Genomic DNA, 18,615 nt, shown 5'->3' with positions numbered 1-18,615 from the left:
CTAGGTCCTTACCCCAATGGTGTTATTTTCTACAGAAGGACGTGAAGCACAGAGCAATTGCAAGGTTGTGAATTGCATTCAATTAAATTATGTGAAATTGCCGTTATCCAAGCATCTTTGACCTATAACAGCAGCACATTTGTATCAACTTAATGTGATGAAAGGAACACAGGACTGAGTTGGGGAAAATATGGGGGTGGTAATGGGGGCTTGGAAGGTCAGAAAGTCTCCGTACAAGGTGGCACGTAAGTTGCCTCCTGAAACAAGAGAAGCCTGGTTCCCCCTCTTTCTTATTTAAATCTGGATGTGAATGCAAGTGCCAGAGGGACCCCCGAGTGCCCTGGCCCCAAGGCGGCTGTGCATAAACAGGAGTCTTGTGCTCTGATGAGCGTAGCAGCTTTTCAGATGCAACAGGCCCTCTGTTCCTGTACCTTCTGGCTTTCCAAGAAAAGCCAGAAAACAGCTTTTTTAAAAAGGACATTCAAAGAGTAATGCTTGAGACGCTTCAGTTGAAATGTCAAGTTTATGTGAAAAGCTCCTAAAGTCTACATGCCAGCTATTTCACACATTTTAGGAAATGCTTTGTAAACCCAACGACGTTATCTGCTTGTCCAGAGTGGCCTGCTGGGCACCGATTTACAGACTTCTCTTGAAAGCGTTCCAGGTAGAGGGAACAGCATATGCAAAATTAGGAGGCAAGAAAGGGCTTAATTTGTTCAAGAAACAGAAAGGAGGGCCATACATCTCCAGAGCTGAGGGACCCCAGAGGACAGAGGTGTGAGATGAAGGTGGGAAGGAGCCAGATCACAAGGAGCTCACCAAAGTCCAGAGCCAGAAGCGTGGGGACAGAAGTGTAAATTCAGGGTGAACACAACTCAACAAGCACACGCCCCTGGGGCCACACAGGGCGGCATCCGCCTGGAGGAGAGGGTACTTTTCCTCATCCACACAAGGATGTCCTAAATGCCACAGGTGTCCCTGAAGGTAGGTGCCTTATTCCATTTTACAGTTGAGTAACCTACCCCAAGGCACAGGGGTGGCATAGTTTGCATCTGGGTTTGGTTTTCTTTGAATTGGAAGCCCACCCAGATCCTTTTTACTACAAAACACTAACTACTTTTCCAACCGAGATAAGTTTATAGGACAGTGCCCTTTGGCGGATTTTCCTGTCTTGCCTCACTCAAAGTGAATGTATCCACTAATTTAAAGGCCAAAGAAGAATGCTCTCTATATTAAAAAAAATGTTTAATGTTTATTTGTTTTTGAGAGAGACAGAACATGAGCATGGGGAGGGCAGAGACAGAGGGAGACACAGAATCTGAAGCAGGCTGCAGGCTCTGAGCTGTCAGCACAGAGCCCGACTCAGGGCTTGAACTCACAAACCATGAGATCATGACCTGAGCCGAAGTCGGACGCTTCACCGACAGGCACCCCAGAATGCTTTCCATATTAAGGTGAATATGGAATAACAGTAACCTGAGGATCAGACCCCACAAAATTGAAGACCAGACTTCTTTGTTCACCTGTTTTGCACAGGCTGGTTCCACCAGACTGCCGAGAGCTTAGTGCTTCTTTTTCAAAATTAGGTGAATATCACTTAAAGTTGAAATACATGATTTACTTTTGTGGGGGTGAGCAAGCAACCTTTTCCTTTTATTGAGTGTCAAAGCCTTAGAAATCAAAGGGAGGGTTTATGCTCGAGGGATCTCAGACACCCAGAGGAAAATGAATTCAAGAAGTGAAAATGAATATGGATAGAAATAGGCTTTCTCAGCCATGCAGTAGACGTTGAATAAAATATTTCAGGAACTCTGCGAGCAGGTCTTTGGTGAAAGGAGGTAAACTCAGTCTGGAAGACAACTCAAGAGCTTGGACATCAGAGGGAAGAAGGCTCTTGCCTGGAGAGCTGCAGACCCGAGAAGAGAGGAAGGCCACCACAGGGTGAGGCCTGAGGAAGGAAGTCTGCGTAGCATTCAAGACGGGCTTACATTGAGGTTAACCACCTGAGTCAGTGTCTGGAGGAGGAGGTTGCTAAATTAGTTTTCAGAACTCAGTGTGATAGAGTGTTTCATTAAAATTCATCAGTCACTTCTTTGTCACTTATTAGAATATTTGAAGAGAGAAAGGAGCATAATTAGTAACATTTTCCAGATGCTCTATGTGGGTTATTTGATATACTTTGTAGCTAAAAATGGATCTGATTTAACTTTCCTTATGATTCTTAAAGCTATTAGATTTTTTGCCTGCAGTATTAAAATGAAAATTGTATTAAATTTTTTTTTCAATTTATTCATTTTGAGAGAGAGAGGGAGAGAGAGCATGAGTAGGGTAGGGGCAGAGAGAGGGAGAGAGAATTCCAAGCAGGCTGTTAGCGCAGAGCCTGATGTGGGGCTTGAACTCACCAACCGCATCATGACCCGAAGTGATACCAAGAGTCAGATGCTTAACTAACTGAGCCACCCAGGCACCCTGAAAATTGCATTTTTAAAAGCTATCACTATGATTGCCTATAGTTTGCTTTTATGTTGGTAGATTCTAATCATTGGACAAAAGCAGAAGTGGAAAATTCTCTGTCCAGGTCCACATATTAAATATTTTTGCCTTTGTAGGCCAGATAATGTCTATCACAACTACACAATTCTGCTATCGTAGCACAAAAGGAGCTATAGGTGTGTATAAATGAATGAGCAAGGATGCCTTCCAGTAAAACTTTATGTATGGACCCTGTAATCTGAATTTCATTTAATTTTTTTTATATTATGAAATATTCTTCTTGAAAAAAATTTACGTTAAATCATGGCCTCTACAAAAACAGGTGGGGAGCTGAGTTTGGATTTGGTCCATGAGCCATGGTTTGCTGACCCCTGAATTAAAGGGCTGGAAAAACATGCATGTTCTCCCGCAGGCCAGTGGTGTGGTTTTCCTGACTGTCTAGAATTTTTTTTGATCATGGAGGGGTCTCATTTTGCTGAAATGAAAGGTATTGTTTTGTTCTATACACGGGAAGCACTTTGAACAGTGGTTCTCAAACTAGCATCAGAATCACCTGGAGAGTTTGTTTTAAATGCAGATTACAGGGCCTCCTCCCCAGGTTGTTGATTCAATGAGTATATACAGGTTCCATGAACTTGCCTTCTTAACAGAGGAGGCTGAACTGTTCGGACAGCCCTCGTGAGAAGCCCTGACTTTTCGGTGAGAGTGTCTGTCACCATGGCAATAATGTGAATGCTTCTCTTCACTGTCCTCAGAGTAACTATTGACTTTTCTCCCTAGATGCTTTCTTTGAGACCTTCCAAATTCTAATGGTTCAAAGACCAAAGATAACTGGAACCAAAATCTATAGCTTTTCTCTCTGTTGTAGTATGTTTCCTCCATTAATTTCTGATGGTTTTAAACACATAACAACTAGAGAATGTTTTACAACAGTGTTAGGGAAAGAAATGTGCCTAGGGGAAATAAAAAGGAATGTATACATTCTTGTTGTCTATATCATTAAATTATTACTAAAACATGTTATGTATTATTATACACTTGACCCTTATACAACATGAGGGCCTGGGATGCCAGCCACCTGCTCAAAAATCTGCATGTAACTTCTGACTCCCCCAAACTTAACTACTCATAGCCTACTGTTAAGTGGAAGCCTTACCAATAACATAAACAGTTGATTAGCACATATTTTGTGTCTTATATGTATACCTACTGTGTTCTTACAATAAAATTAGCCAGAGAGAAGAAACTGTTAAGAAAACCATAAGCAAGAGAAATACATTCATAGTACTGTACTGTGAATACGTTCACAAAAATCCACATGTAAGTGGATTTATGCGCTTGGGTTCAAACCTGTGTTGTTAAAGGATCTGTGTGTGTGTGTGTGTGTATATATATATAAAATAGATACGCATGTATTAGTTTAAAAAATAGTACATCGACGGTAACTTTGACATTCCGAGGCCTTCCCCTATTACATCATACTTCCCTGTGGGTTTTACTGTGTTTGTGTCCACAAGCAATATGATACCTAGTTTATATGATGTCTAGCGTTGCATGCATATGAACTTTAGATAGTTTTAACACACACACACACACACACACACACACACACACATTTTGACTAATAGAGTAGTGGTTCATTCATTCTTGCTGCTGTGAGTACATTCACTTCAATACTCTACCATTTATCCATTCCCCTGATGGTGGACATTTGTCTTCTAATATTTTTTATTTTACAGACAACATAGCCATAGATCTTGTTGGACATGTCTCTAGTGAATGTAAGCAGTAGTATCTTGGTGGCGGAGACCTAGTTGGGAGGCAATTATTCAGTTTATGTAGCCATTAAATTACTTTTCAAAGTAAAGATACATTCACATCTTTACCACATGTGATATTACCAGAATTTTTAAACTTCTGCCTGTTTGATAGGTATCTTACTGTGTTTTTAATTTGCATGTTCTTGATTACTAATATAATTGAGAATCTTTTTTAAAAATTTTTTAATGTTTTATTTATTTTTGAGAGACAGTACAAGCGGGGGAGGGGCAGACACACACACACACACACACACACACACACACACACACACGCACACACACACACGGAATCGGAAGCGGGCTCCAGCCCTTCCTTGAAGTGAATTTTTTTTTTTGCTTGTTTTCTATTAGCTTCTTTATCTTGATGTAATTGCTTCACAGAATTTCTTTGTATTTTGGCCCTTAATCTTTTGATACTTAACTGTTTTACAGTTATCTCCTTCCAAATTTTACCTCATCTTTTCACATTTTTATGAGTTTTTGATGGATACGAATTTAAATTTTATTGTAGCTTAATTTATAAATCTTCCTCCTTGTGATCTGTGGCAATTTTTGTGCACGCATCTTGTTTAAGAAATTCTTCTTTTCCTTGAGGTCATGAAGGTATTCCCCTATATCTTCTCTAAAAGTTTTGAATTTTTAAATTTTCTTCTAAGCATTTGGTTATTTTTACACTTGAGTCTTTAATCCAGCTAGAAGTAACTTTGGGTATGGGATGAAGTATGGATCCATTTTTTTTTTCTATCCGGATGACCGGTATGTTAATACTCCATCCCTCTCCCATTGAGGCATTGCCACTTCTTACCTATATTAAGGATTCACCTGTACAGTCTCTGTTCTCTTCCATTGGTCAGTCTGTCTATCCCTGTGTCAATAGCATTCTGTTTTAATCATAGTCTTAGTTTTATAATGAGTCTTAATTTCTGATGGAGCTTTCTTTCTTTTTTCTCCACCTTGCTTTAATAATAAACTCCTGAATAGGTTTGGCCCTTTGTTTTTTGGGTTTTTTTTTTTTGGCCTTTTCTACATAATTTTACATAAATTTTACATAAATTCTACATACATTTTATTATTATTATTTTTTAAGTAATCTCTACCCCCAACATGAGCTTGAACTGAGGACCCTGAGATCAAGAGTCACATATTCAACCGAGCCAGCCAGATATCCTTTCTACTACATAAATATTAGAATTCATTTAAATTGGGGGCATCTAGGTGGCTCCGTTGTTAAGCGTCCGACTTTGGCTCATGTCATGATCTCACAGTTCATGAGTTCAAGCCCTGCATTGGGCTCTGTGCTGTCAGCTCAGAGCCTGGAGCCTGCTTCTGATTCTGTGTCTCCCTCTCTCTCTGCCCCTCCCCATCTCACATTATTTCTCTCTCTCTCAAATAACATAAACATTAGAAAAATTAAGAAATTTCATTTAAATTGTATGGGAGGGGCAGGGGCTCAGTCTGTTGAGCATCTGACTCTTGATTTCCGCTCAGGTCATGATCCCAGGGTCATGGGATCGATCCATGGTCAGCGCGAAGCCTGCTTAAGATTCTCTCTCTGTCCCGCCATCTGCCTTCTCCTCTGCTTGCACTTTGTCTCTCTCTTAAATAAGTAAATAAATAAGGATAAAAGCGTTTGTTTGGAAATGTATTAATAATAATTAATTAGATTAATTTGGGAAGAAATTACATCTGTACAATATTAAGCATCCCTAGTCATGAATATGTTTCTCCATTTATTGGTATCATCCTTAATGCCTTCCACCAAAATTTAAATTTTTCCTTTAAGGTCCTGTGTATCTTTTGCTGGATTTATTACTTAGCAACTTAATTTTCACTAACTTCTAAAAGTTACATTTTAAAACTCTTTGTGGCTGGTATATAGAAATGAAATTGATTTTTGTTTGCTGACCCTATGTGCAGGGACCTTGCTTATTCTTGTTGTTTCTAATAATCTGTGAAATCTTTTAGGCTTTCTGCATAGTCACCTGCAAATAAGGGCAGTTCTCAATCTGTCTTCTCAATCTGTATAACATTTACTTTTCTTACGTTACTGTGTTGACTTAACTGAAAATTTCAGTACCATGTTGGACATCACTGGAATTTCTGATTTAAGAGGAATGCTTCCAACAGCTCTAACATTTGCCACTACGTGTTGGCCCTAGGTTTTGGTTCATGCCCTTTATTGAGTTAATGAAACTTCCTTTTATATACATACGTCTATTTTGCTAGATTTTCTTTTTTAATAAAGATAAGGCTTAGAATTTATCAAATGCAAATGTATATGGCGATAATACGTTCATGTACTTTTTTTTTTTTTTTTTTAACATACTGAATTAGGTAGATTTTCTACTGTAAAACCAAGTTTGCTGTCCTGAGGTAACTTGATCTGATCTATGTCCTAACCCATGACTTGGCGCTCCACAAATCCTGAACTCCCTGTACTGTGGATACCTGCTCCTCTATAGTAGACCCACCCGCTTCAAGGGTTGGGTGTTCAACCAAGTTATTTTAATCTCATGGCGCCACCTGGTGGCAAATTTAGAAATTTCTGACTTGATCTCTCTTTTAATTTTTTAATTTTATTAAAGCAATTCTTTAAATGTTTATTCTTGAGAGAGAGAGAGAGAGAGAGAGAGAGAGAGCGAGAGAGCGCGAGAGAGAGCGAGCTTATGAGCGGGGGAGGGGCAGGGAGAGAGGAAGACGCAGAATCCGAAGCAGGCTCCAGGCTCTGAGCTGTCAGCACAGAGCCCCACGCGGGGCTCACACTAACAAACCAGCAGATCATGACCTGACCTGGAGTCAGATGCTTAACCGACTGAGCCACCCAGGTGCCTCGCTTTTGTTACTTTTTAGCGAAATATATGGGTGGTTTCTTCTGTTATCACTGACACCTGTCATTTAATCTAGTTCTGTTTCTTCCTTGTACCTTACATTTATCCCATTTACTCCCATGTCATTCTTTCACTTCCAAATTTCCTCAATATACTCATGCAAATCATTCTTTTTTTCCTTCGTTTTCTTCTTTTCCTTCCTTCCAGTCTCTCCTTTCGTTCTTTTATGAGTATAAATCTACCTCAGTTGTGGTTAACCATGGTTAAAGTAGTGCTGGGAACTAAGGGAAAAAAATACGGGACGTATCTTTTAATGAAATCTGAGACAATCAAGTACCAGCCCTGCTAACCTTCAGAGTCCTTGAAAACACTTCAAGTTCCCTTTGAAATGTTCTCAGGTTTCAGGTACTCCTTAATCACCTAATTAATCCTGCCCAGTTTAACATCAAGCTCAAGTATTACAGAAAAATGTTAAGACTTTTAATAAGTTTCATGGTTTCTGTGTTCCTTTATTACTAGCTTTGACAAATAAGGTATTTCTACTGTATTTGACTACAAAGCCTCAGTTTTTCATTGTGGCTTAAACTGCCTGGAAACAACTACCACTGATATCGTGCTGTCCATGGGAAAGAGCTCACCACAGATGCCCTTCCGGTACATAACTGATGTATAAGATAGAGATTGCCAGTAACTACACTTCTACCTGCTTGAACCACAGCATAGAACATACTGTGAGCAGTGTTCTCCCCAGTCCGAGAACTCGGGCGTGGATAAGCGTGGCTGGTTTCGTGATTTCTCTGTAGAATTTACTGCGACTTCATTTTTGGTGTCTCTAAGGGCTATCCCTGAGAATGGAAGGTGAGTCAGCTGCAGGAGACAGACCAGAGAAAGTAGGGCTGGAATCTATCTCTTTAACCTCTGCAGTGCCAACACGGACACAGAAGAGGTTTTTATTTCTTGTTTGTCTTAATCCACCCCGGTTTTCTGGCAGGCAGGCACAGTCTGTTGAGAATTTGCTTCTTCAAAGACATGTTGATTTCAAAGGAGGTCTGTGAGTCTGCTTCGTGGCCAAAGGACATTTTAATAGTGCCTAGATTAATCACTAGAGAACCTCAAATCAAATATAAAATCTGATCAGTGTTATTTTAACACTTTGGGATCCATTATTCTCGTGAAACCGGTTTATTTGTGTGGAGTTGCTACAACCATTAGAATTCTAGCATCCATTTGAAAGGGAGATGTCACCTGATTCTTATTTCCACATTGTAACAGTGGAGATTCAAGACTGGATTGGAAAAAAAAAAAAAGTTAAAAATTAGGAAGAAGATTGTTTTGGCACTTTGGTTGCCCAGGAGGCCCTGCCCAATGCGGGGTGACAAGGGTGCTTTTGTCATTCTGTACTATTTGACTTCCTTCTGGGTTCTTTTGCTAAGTGCTTCCTAACCCCTCATGTCTCTTTTGAAAGGTGGGGACCCAAACTGTATGCACTGTTCCAGATGCGTTCTTGTCAAAGCAGTATAAAGCAGATGTAACAGGAAGAAGGCTCCCTCCCTCGCTAGGTAAGTACAAATGGCGGCCATGGCCAGGGCCAGCCCACCTTTCCATGACACCTGCCATGCCCGCCCCTTGCCTGGACCCCATAAGACCCAAATCTGTTCACCTACAGCCTGGAACCATTAATCTAGTGGAGTGAATCCCCAAAGGAGGTCACCTGGAGAAACCCCTACCGTTACAGCATCTAGTTCCACGCCCTGAAGGTTCTTTCTCCCTTGTTTGCATCTCTTGGGCTCTTTGCCAGTGAAGCACATCTTCCTCCAATTTAACAGTTTTGACGTTGGATAAGATGAGACTTTGTCCGTAATCTATGTGCGCTGATGGGACAGGCTGCTTTAGACTGTTCTCTTTTGTGATGTGGAGTGAGTATTGCAGCACAAGCTCACGCAGATGATGCCGTGTGCTGTTGGGAATTCAGAAATACTGAAAAATGAAGGGCTGTCCATATATAATGAATAGAAGAGATCCAGAATCGGTTCATCAGCCAGGTTCGTGTTTTGCAATGATCTCAATTTGGAAACATTTAAAAGTCCTTGACCAACACGGTTACCTTGAAACAGGTTGTTTTAAAATTCTTTAATTTCTTTGGCGGAGACTGTTAAGACCCTTCCCATTTCTTTTTTTTTTTCTTAATTTTTTTTTAATATTTATTTATTTTTGAGAGTGAGAGAGACAGAGCACGAGCAGGGGAGGAGCAGAGAGAGAGGGAGACACAGAATCCGAAGCAGGCTCCAGGCTCCGAGCTGTCAGCACAGAGCCCGACACGGGGCTCGAACTCACAAACCGTGAGATCATGACCTGGGCCGAAGTCGGACACTCAACCGACGGAGCCACCCAGGCGCCCCTAGATTTTTTTTTAAACGAGATTTAAAAAATGGTCATATAAGTTCGACCCAGGTCCAGAATTTTTAGAAATGATGTGCTTCCTTGGCCTAGGATTTTGGGTTGCTTCAAAATGAGTTTAAGGTCATCCAAAAATCTCAGACGTTCTGTGACATCACCCAAATGTTTCCAGTGTTTCAATGTCCACTTGAAAGGCTTGTGGCACATGCATCATTGTTTTGAAAGTGGCGTAGGTGCTTGTAAATTCATAGAGTCCCAGTTAGTCCTATTCCTGATTCCTGGGATTTGAGCTAAAATCCCAACTTCGCTCTTATATCCTAGCGAAAGCCACAGACAGTTCTCTTCCTGGCTACTCCTCTTTAAACCGTTGCTTCCAATGCCGGGACTTACGTAAGTCTTTCCATCCTGTTTGCCGATGGGCAAAAGCCCCCCAAGTTAAGATGTACCTGATGATTTGCGACTGTCCCCTCACCGGTTGTCATCCGTTAACGTTTTTGCTTTTTTTGAGCAAATCCTTTGGGCGAGTTTAACTGTGTGCTCTTGTCATCAGAAGCAGGAAGAGAAGGTTTCTGCATGACTCACCGGGAAAGTCAAGATCAAATGACAGAGTTCTGAATTATCCCGAGATGAATTTATTAAAGGATCAAAGGAGTTGGCAATCGCCACATCCTTCAGCTTGAAATGTCACAGAGTTGGCGGCCTTGGAAAAGTGCCGGGGCCTCTGTGGCTGATGTCGTGGACCCCAGGAGAAGGGATAGGGACTCGCGAGTGGTCTTCTCCTTCTGCTGCTGTCCTTAGGGCGTCCCAGCAGAAATCTCGCGCGGTCTTTGTTGTGGCCAGCCCATGGCGTTACGGGGAGGAGGAATCAGAGGTTCACATACAGTCACAGACAAGTGAGAACTGGCTGGTTTCTTCAGGGACAGAGGCCCCATGGACACAGGTGCCAGGGGGCCAAATTGCCCATCGCTCCCCAAAGCCTCTGGCGGTCTGGGGTGTCCAGACTCCCAGACTTCTTGCTCTCATCCTCCAGGCCTTGTCCTTTGTCTGAGGGGCTAGGTTGACTGTGGCCTGGGAGGCCGGGTGAGGCCCGATCTGAAGACCCTCATGCCGGAGCCTCGAGGGGGAGGTGGCCTGAGGTGTGGAAGGCAGAGCTGGTGTAGGGAATGTGAGCTCACCCCTTGGGCACACCTGGCCCCCCCACCCCACCCCCAGCCTACTCATCTTGCTCCCTCGTGATTCACGTCACGAAGGTGTTCGTACCTGTGACACGAACGGTCTCAGACCCGCCCCTCACAGTTCTGGGTCTGAACGTGGCGAGATCCGCTCCGTTAGATTACCTCTGAGATGGGAATAGTAGCGGGGCTGTGGCCGGAGCCACCTGTCTTCTGGTCGTCCCAGAACAGCCTGTATTCACCGCACGGCTTCAGGAGCGCCCCCCCCCCCCACCATAATTCAGCAGCACACTCCACCGTGGCTAAGTGTCCCCTACGAAATGTGGGAGGAGGTCCAGGTCCGAGGCCTCACCAGCTCTGTGATGCCAATGTGTAGGTGTAGCCCAGTCCTTTCTCCCCTGACTTGCCTGTTCCCTCCCTGTCTTCGTGCAGGTCCCTGGCATCTGACACACGGCGAGCTGTACGATGAGGACATACCAAGCCGTGCCTGATGTTCTGAATGTGTCTGTCCCCCCCGAACCCTGAGCCTCAGCTGGAACCGGATGGACAAGAATTCCCCCCACCAAGGGCTCTTTCGCCGGTGGTTCTCTTCACGGCTCAGTTGACTGTTGGTTTTCCCTCGCTCGCGGTCCTGTCTCTCTCCAAACCTCTCCTGGTTGCCTTTCCTAGGGACAGACCTTAGGAAGCTGGGCCGGGACTTGGGAATTTGTGCATTGCGCCCCGTGGCCCCAAGCATCCGCCTTGTCCTGTCTTCAAGGCACCGCCCCCTCAAGAGATGCCTGAAGGCATCGGCTTCTGAGAACCCACTTTTTTTTTTTTTTTTTCTGCATGTCTAGCTTGTAAGGAGGGATATATGGAGAGCATTTCCTAGAATTTTCCACTTTTTCACAAAACGTATGTGACTTATTTTTGGCTTCGAACTGAGAGCAAACGTCGTGGCATACCGCTCCGTTTACTTGTGCACATCTGTGGAGTCTGGAGAAATCGACGCTACATTCCCTCTCCTGTCTGGGCTGTTTGTATAATTGTATATAAATGTAGCAATAAACATAGTCTAACATCAGCCTGGGGCGCCTGATTCTGCACCCTCGCGGTAGGCAGTGTATAAATAGCATGTTCTCAAGGAATTGCCCTGCTGACCGGCACGACCCGCCTGCCCCGTCCTTGTCCTCCGTGATTTCACAGAGTGTCAGTGTGGAGTTGGCCAGTGTTGGGCGAAAGAAGCCTGAGGAGTGTGGGGGCAGAGCTGGGATGTGACGCACAAGGGGCACTATGTCTGACACTCTGGGGTGGCTCAAATGTCCCAGGGCTGAAGCTCAGAGGATTGGGTGACAGTGTGCCTTCTGAGCCATTTTAACAGTGGCTCTGAAGTCCTCCAAGAACGAAATGTGTTACAATCACCCGGCGGGCACCCGCAGGCACAGAGTTACCTCTTAAAGATTTCCAGAAAAAAAAAAAAAAAAAAAAAGGCAAAATACGCCAACATGATGCTGAATTTTCCACCTGTCCCCGATGTTCTTCAAGGGTAAGGAGTCGAGCCGTTTAAGCAAATGTCCTCCTAACGGGGACAGACCCCTAAGCAAATAACCTTTCGACTTGGCGGGGATCATGCCGTCGGTCTCATGCCAAGGAGGATTTGTTCCCAAACTGGTCTCATAATTCGCTTGAAACTTTTGGTTATCAGGCATTTTTGCAACTGAAGAGAGAATCACATACTTTGTTGTGGTTTCTCATCAGGTTGCTGTCTCTCAGGCTCCTCCTCGATTGGAAGGGGAAGTTGGCGCACAAGTTTTCCTCCCCCGGGATGTGGTAGATCGGGAAGTCGGGTGTCCCATGCCAGCGTTTGAAAGACGGCTCCGTAAAAAGTGTGTGTTTCTTCTGAGACGGAGAGAAAGAGAGTGCAAGCGAGCGGGGCAGGGGCAGAGACAGAGGGAGGGAGAGAGAATCCCAAGCAGGCTCCATGCTGTCAGCACAGAGCTCCGTGTAGGGCTCCAACTCACCCACCGTGAGATCATGACCTGAGCCGAAATCCAGGGTCGGTCACTCAACCGACGGAGCCACCCAGGCGCCCCTCAAGACTGCTTTTTACGTATTAGAGCAGCGTAGCCTGGAGGGCCCGAGGAAATCACGTGGTCGAGCCCTTCGAGCCACCGATTCATAACCAGGAAGGTGCCGGGTCTGTGAATTCACCTTCCGGCAACCTTCACCTCAAACTCCCCGCGGTAGTCCCACACAGACATTTTCCACCCACGGTCTAGCCATGGCTGGTGATATGGGGGGACGTTATCTAAAAAGATAGGTGACAAATTATCATTTGCTTCTGGCGACGGTGTCATAACAGATAAGCCCAATTATAGACACGGCCGCGTAAGCTTGTTTATGGAGCTGTGGAGGATGGAGAAGTGGTCTTCACCTGTGGTCTTAAACCTGGGCACCGGTCCGTCTCTGCCTCCGACTGGGAGTCAGGGCCTGGATGTTTCTCCTCCGCTCTGTGCCTCTGATGGGCCTGCTGGGAGATGAGGTGTTGGGACTGAATGATTTCCGGGATCCTTTCTGTTCTTTGAGTCTCTCCTCCTCTGGCCAAGGGAAGGGAGTAGCCAACCTTCAGCGCAGCCACGAAAGGTCACGAGAGGGCAAAAATGGGCAACGGAGAGGCAGGAGAGAGTTAGGAAGGTGGCTTACATCCAGAGAGGGACAACTGCATTAAGGCAACGGCAAGTCAAAGCACCGCTCTCCAATGGGGAGGAAAGAGGGACTCAGCTCTCACTTTCCACGTGCCATCGGCTGGGTCCCTTCTCGAGCTTTTTTTTTTTTTTAATTTTTTTTAACGTTTTATTTATTTTTGAGACAGGGAGAGACAGAGCATGAACGGGGGAGGGTCAGAGAGAGGGAGACACAGAATCTGAAACAGGCTCCAGGCTCTGAGCTGTCAGCACAAAGCCCAACACGGGACTCGAACTCACGGACCGAGAGATCATGACCTGAGCCGAAGTTGGCCGCTTAACCGACTGAGCCACCCAGGCGCCCCTCGAGCTGTCTTTTGCAGAGGACAGAAAGGCTAAACTGACCCTGAATTGGGACAGACGAGTGAGAAGCTGAAGCCTCAGACCAAGAAGCCACCCCACCAGAAGTGCTCCCCTTGACCTTGGAAAGCGACTTTAGTCCCCATCAGGCAAAACCGACAGGGGCGTAGCAACCAAAAGAGAGAAAAGCTGGGGAGCGGGGTGGCTCAGTGGGTTAAGCGTCTGTCTTCAGCTCAGGTCATGATCTCGGGTTCCTAGTCTGTGGGTTCGAGCCCCGCATTGGGCTCTGTGCTGACAGCCTGGAGCCTGCTTCGGATCTCTGTCTCTCTCTGCCCCTCCCCTGCTTGCACTGTCTGTCTCTGTCTCTCTCGAAAATAAACAGTAAAAAACAAACAAACAAAAAATTTCAAAAGGGAAAAAGCTGGTCACTTCCGGTCACTAATCACCCATAGCAGCACGGGTGAAGGAACACACGGGTGGGGGCGCCTCCCTCCTCCAGCTTCCACCAGACGCTCTTCCGCACCACACTCCCGCCCCTGCCCCACCGGCCCCCTTTCTGAGCAGGTGGGAGCGGTTGCCGGGCTGGTGAGTGTGCAGAGGAGGCGGTGCCCAGGGCTCGCCTCGCCTTGGCCCGTGGGGACGGCCCGTGGGGACCTGGCTGTCTGCTGGAGGCACCGGGTGCGGCCCGCTCCTCCTCCCGCTAGAGGCAGGTGGGCCCCCACACGTGCGCGTTGTCACCTGAACAGCCATTGGAGTCACCTGGAGGGTTTGTTAAAACACCCACTCGGCTCCGCTCCCAGGGTTTGTGATTCAGGGCGAGGCGTGCGGCTGGAGCGTTTGTGTCTCTAGAAAATTCCCAGCTGAGGCTGCCCGTGGCTGCTGGGCTGGGGACCGTGTCTCCGGACGCGGGGAGAAGGAGACCCGTTGACTGGCCCCCACATTCTCCCCAACTGCATGTTCACGTTCGCCAGGCCGGCTGAGTCAGCGGCGCGTCCTCGGCTAGGCCGAGGCCAGCGAAGCTTCTCTGGTCCGGGTGAGCAGCTGCAGACATCCACCGCCTCCTGGAGCCGCGGCCTTGGGGAGCGACAGACCCTTACGAATTAGACTCACTTCTGTTCCACGCGGAACACGAGTCGGATCAATGCCGGCCACAAACCGGCCCCAAAACGCCAGGTCCGAAACAGAATCGGAGACACCTGCGTGCTTGGCTGCCCTTGATGCAACCTCGTTAGGGCACCTGCGCACACGGACGGGGGACTGGGCTCCTGGGCGAGGCGGGGGCTGGTTTCAGAACACCCCGCGGCCAGACACGACGTACCAGCACTGGCGTGTTCGTGGACAGGACCCACCAGGGGAAGGAACGCCAGCCCAGAAGCAGAACGCGTGTCCCCCACGGTCTCCCGCTCTTTCTCAGCTCCTAGACCCTCCTGCAGGTGAGTGCTGCCCCCAGTCCTCACGGGGGAGGATTCTGAAAAATCGCTTTCCCCCAGCCTGTCCCGTTGCCTTGCGGGGCGGCTGGCCTCCCTCTGTGCCCTGCGGGTGCCTGCTCGCCCACACAGTGCGGCCCTTCCAGCACAGCCAGGCTCCTGGTCGGCTGCCAGCAGCCAGACTTCCCTCCTTCCTTCAGGCCCCCCACCCCACCTCGTCAGAAGGGTTTTCCCTTCTCCCTTCTGCCCATTTCTGTGAGTCAGAGCGGCGAGGCCCTCGCATGGACCCCGACCACACCTCAGGGGCGCACCCCTTGCTCTGCGTGCGTTTGGGCTGTTCTGTTCCTCACAGTTCCGGGGGGGACCTGCTGTCCCTGTGCCACACAGAACGTGTGGTTCCTCAGGGGGACAGAGACTGGAAAAGCCAGCACGGGCTTTGCACCACCTTGGGGACCAGGAATGACATCTTGTCCTGTCTCACTGAAGTCACAGAACTAGTGACTTTTCTTCTCTTGCTTTCATGTTTGTTCATTTTTCAGAGACACAAATTGAGCGAGCGGGGGAGGGGCAGAGACAGAGGGGGACACAGAACCAAAAGCGGGCTCCAGGCTCCGAGCTGTCAGCACGGAGCCCGATGCGGGGCTCCAACCCACGAACCGTGAGATCGTGACCTGAGCCGCAGTCACGGGCTTCATTCACTGAGCCACCCAGGGGCCCAGGCACGCCTCATTCTCAGGACCAGACTGTGTCCCCCTGTGCCCTGGGGCGCTCCCGTGCTCCCTTTCCTCGGCCTTCTCCTCCAGCGTTTATATTCGGTACAGCTCTGCTTCTCCACCAGGGGGGTTTTGACCCCCCGCCGCTGCCGCCCCAGGGACTTTGACATGGTGGGGGCACATCTTCCAGTCTTAGGACCTGGGGTCTGTCGGGCACTGGTGTCTCGTGGGCAGGAACCAGATGCCAGCAAGCATCCTGCAGGGCGCGGGGCACCGGGCGTCCCGCCCCCCCCCCCCCCCCGCCGTGTCCGTGGTGGCGGGACTGGGAACCCCACTGCCCACGGCGCCCCTCGTGCGTAGGGGTTGCGCCACTCCCCCCCACGCCGCGTCTGTGTGGGGAGACGGCACCGAGCACTGTGGCCGCAGCCGGCCTGCAGCCTGAGCCCTGGCCCTCGAGGGGGCCCGGCGACCTGCAGGAGAGGGCAGGCCGTGGGGGCGGCGGCCAGGAAGGAGGGGGGCCTGAGCGGCGAGCGCCGGCGCCCCGGCAGCCGCGGGGGAGTGGGGTTCTCGGGGTTCTTACCCCCGGCAGCTCCTCGCCCGCCCACGCGCGCGCCGGCCCCCCGCGCCTCGCGTGCTTCTGCGGTGCCGTTCGTTCCGGGGCGGTGGCGAGACCGAAGGAGGGGCCGCCAACCTCAGCGGCTGTGAGCCCTTCCTCGCCCCTGGCCTCGCGGCAGGCTGGGCCTCTGGGGCCTGAAACGAGGTCCGCGCGAGGGCCGACTCGATCGCTTTGCGCTGGGTGGCTTGGGGCAACTTGGTTAACCTCCCCGGACGGAAATTTCTAGGAGGGGCCGAGAGTGCAGGGGCCGCGCTAAGACGGAGCGCTTGGACCCACATGTTAAGAGCTGACTCTAGGGTGTGTGCTGAGCCCGAGGTGACTAAAAATCTCCGGGAGCAAGAGCCGCCTCTATCGCTAGGCCGCGGCTGCTGTGGACGGCAAAGCTGACGACCATCCCGGTGCCCTGCTGAGCGCCACCTGAGTGTGTGGTCACCCGGCCCGGGACGTCTGCCTTTCCCTGCCCCGTCGGGATCCTGACCGTGCCTGTTGTCATCTCTGGGGACACCTCCTCACTCGTACATCAGAACACGAGGGCCGCATCCTAGCCAAGGCCTGAGGCTCTTTGGCCCAGTCCCCTCTGGGCCGTGCGCGTCTTGTCCCCCGAGGATGAGGTGGTGGGGCTCCAGGAGCGCGTGGCCTTCGAGGAGAGTTAGGACCCAGCCCCCCAGTGTGTGCAGGTGTGTGTAGCCGGGACCTCGGCCACTTCTAGACACGTTTTAAGGTGACGCCTGGAATGTGGCTACAGAAGGACTTGTTGGTTCGTCATGTATCCACTGAGCATCAAAGAGATGAAGCCTCTGCCTCCGCGGAGTCCCTATTCCAGGACAGGGAGACGGGCAATAAACAAGGCACATGTTAAGTCAGACGGTGATAATTGCTGTGGAGAATCGGGGCGCCCGGGGCCTAATGGCAACGCAATTGCTGGGACACTTATTACCGAAGTGGAGCTCACCTCCCGTGTTGTACGTGCTTCTGGGGTGCAATGCAGTGACTCCACAGTCCTAGACATGATGCCGGGGTAGTTACCATCTGTCAGTATGAAATGTTACAATGTGCCGAAGATGTTCCCTAGGGTGTTTGCATCGCCCTTACTTTTACAACCGAAGGTATGAACCTCTTCATCCCCCTCACCTATTTGGTTAATCCCATGGTAACACCCCTGGCCTAGCAACTATGGTTTGTTTTCTGTGTTGAGAAGTCGATTTGCGTTGGTTTGTTTTGTTGTTTAGGTTCCACACATACCTGTCCTCTTCTGGCATTTGTCTATTTCTGGGTGACCAATTTCACTTAGCCTAATACCCTCTAGGTCCGTGTACGTTGTGGGAAAAGGCAAGAACATAACCTTCTTCATGGCTGAGTAATATTCCATGATCCATCTATCACTGCTTCTTAACTATTTATCAGTGGTCACAGACTGCTTCCCTAACTGGCAAATGTAAATAATGATACAGTAAACATAGAATGATACGTATATAATTTTTAATTCGTATTTTTGTTATGTTTGGTAAATACACGTTAGTAAAGTTACTGCATGATGTAGGATTTCAGTGTTTAATTTTTTGAGGAATCTCCATGCTATTTTCCCTGGTGACTCCACCAGTTGGTGTTCCCACCCCCAGGGCACTGTGGTTCTGTGCCAACAGTCGTTAATTCTTCCACTGTGGACACTAGCCATTCTGACACCTTGTACTTTTCTATTGCATTTCCCTGCGAATGAGTGATGTCGAGCATCTTTTCATGAGTCTTCTTTGGAAAACTGTGCGCTCAGGCCATCTGCCCGATTTTCCATCAGACGTTTATTCATTGGTTGGTATTAGTCCTTGAGAGAAATTTTGGATATTAGGTCCTCATGGGATGTGTCCTCGGCAAACTTCTCCCATTCAGTAGGATGCCTTTTCATTTGATTGGTGACTTCCTTCACTGTGCAAAAGCTTTCTATCTTGGTGTAGTCCCAATTAGTTACTTTTGCTTCAGTGTTTATTTTTATTTTGCCTGAGGCGATATGTCTAGGAAAATGTTGCTGGGCCAGCGTCCAAGAGATCACTGCCTGTGTTTTCTCCTAGGAGTGTTAGGGTTTCAGGTCCGACATTTAGGTCTTCGATCCATAGTAGGCTTATTTCTGTGCA

The 18,615-nt window shown here is 48.1% G+C and overlaps 1 protein-coding gene across 1 annotated transcript in view; it reads left to right on the top strand.

Moving 5' to 3' along the window:
- Positions 1-11,773, top strand: part of RDX (radixin) — a 95,762-nt gene extending 83,989 nt beyond the window's left edge. Inside the window, exons 15-16 of the mRNA XM_045482728.1 lie at positions 8,607-8,700; positions 11,143-11,773. Coding sequence (XP_045338684.1) covers positions 8,607-8,673 — 67 coding nt within the window. The 3' untranslated portion in view covers positions 8,674-8,700; positions 11,143-11,773. The remainder of the gene's footprint in view (positions 1-8,606; positions 8,701-11,142) is intronic.
- The last annotated feature ends 6,842 nt before the right edge of the window (positions 11,774-18,615 follow it).

This window comes from Leopardus geoffroyi, chromosome D1 (genome assembly GCF_018350155.1).
Source record: "Leopardus geoffroyi isolate Oge1 chromosome D1, O.geoffroyi_Oge1_pat1.0, whole genome shotgun sequence".
In the NCBI taxonomy this organism is placed as follows: domain Eukaryota; kingdom Metazoa; phylum Chordata; class Mammalia; order Carnivora; family Felidae; genus Leopardus; species Leopardus geoffroyi.
This window is presented reverse-complemented; position numbering and strand designations above follow the sequence as displayed.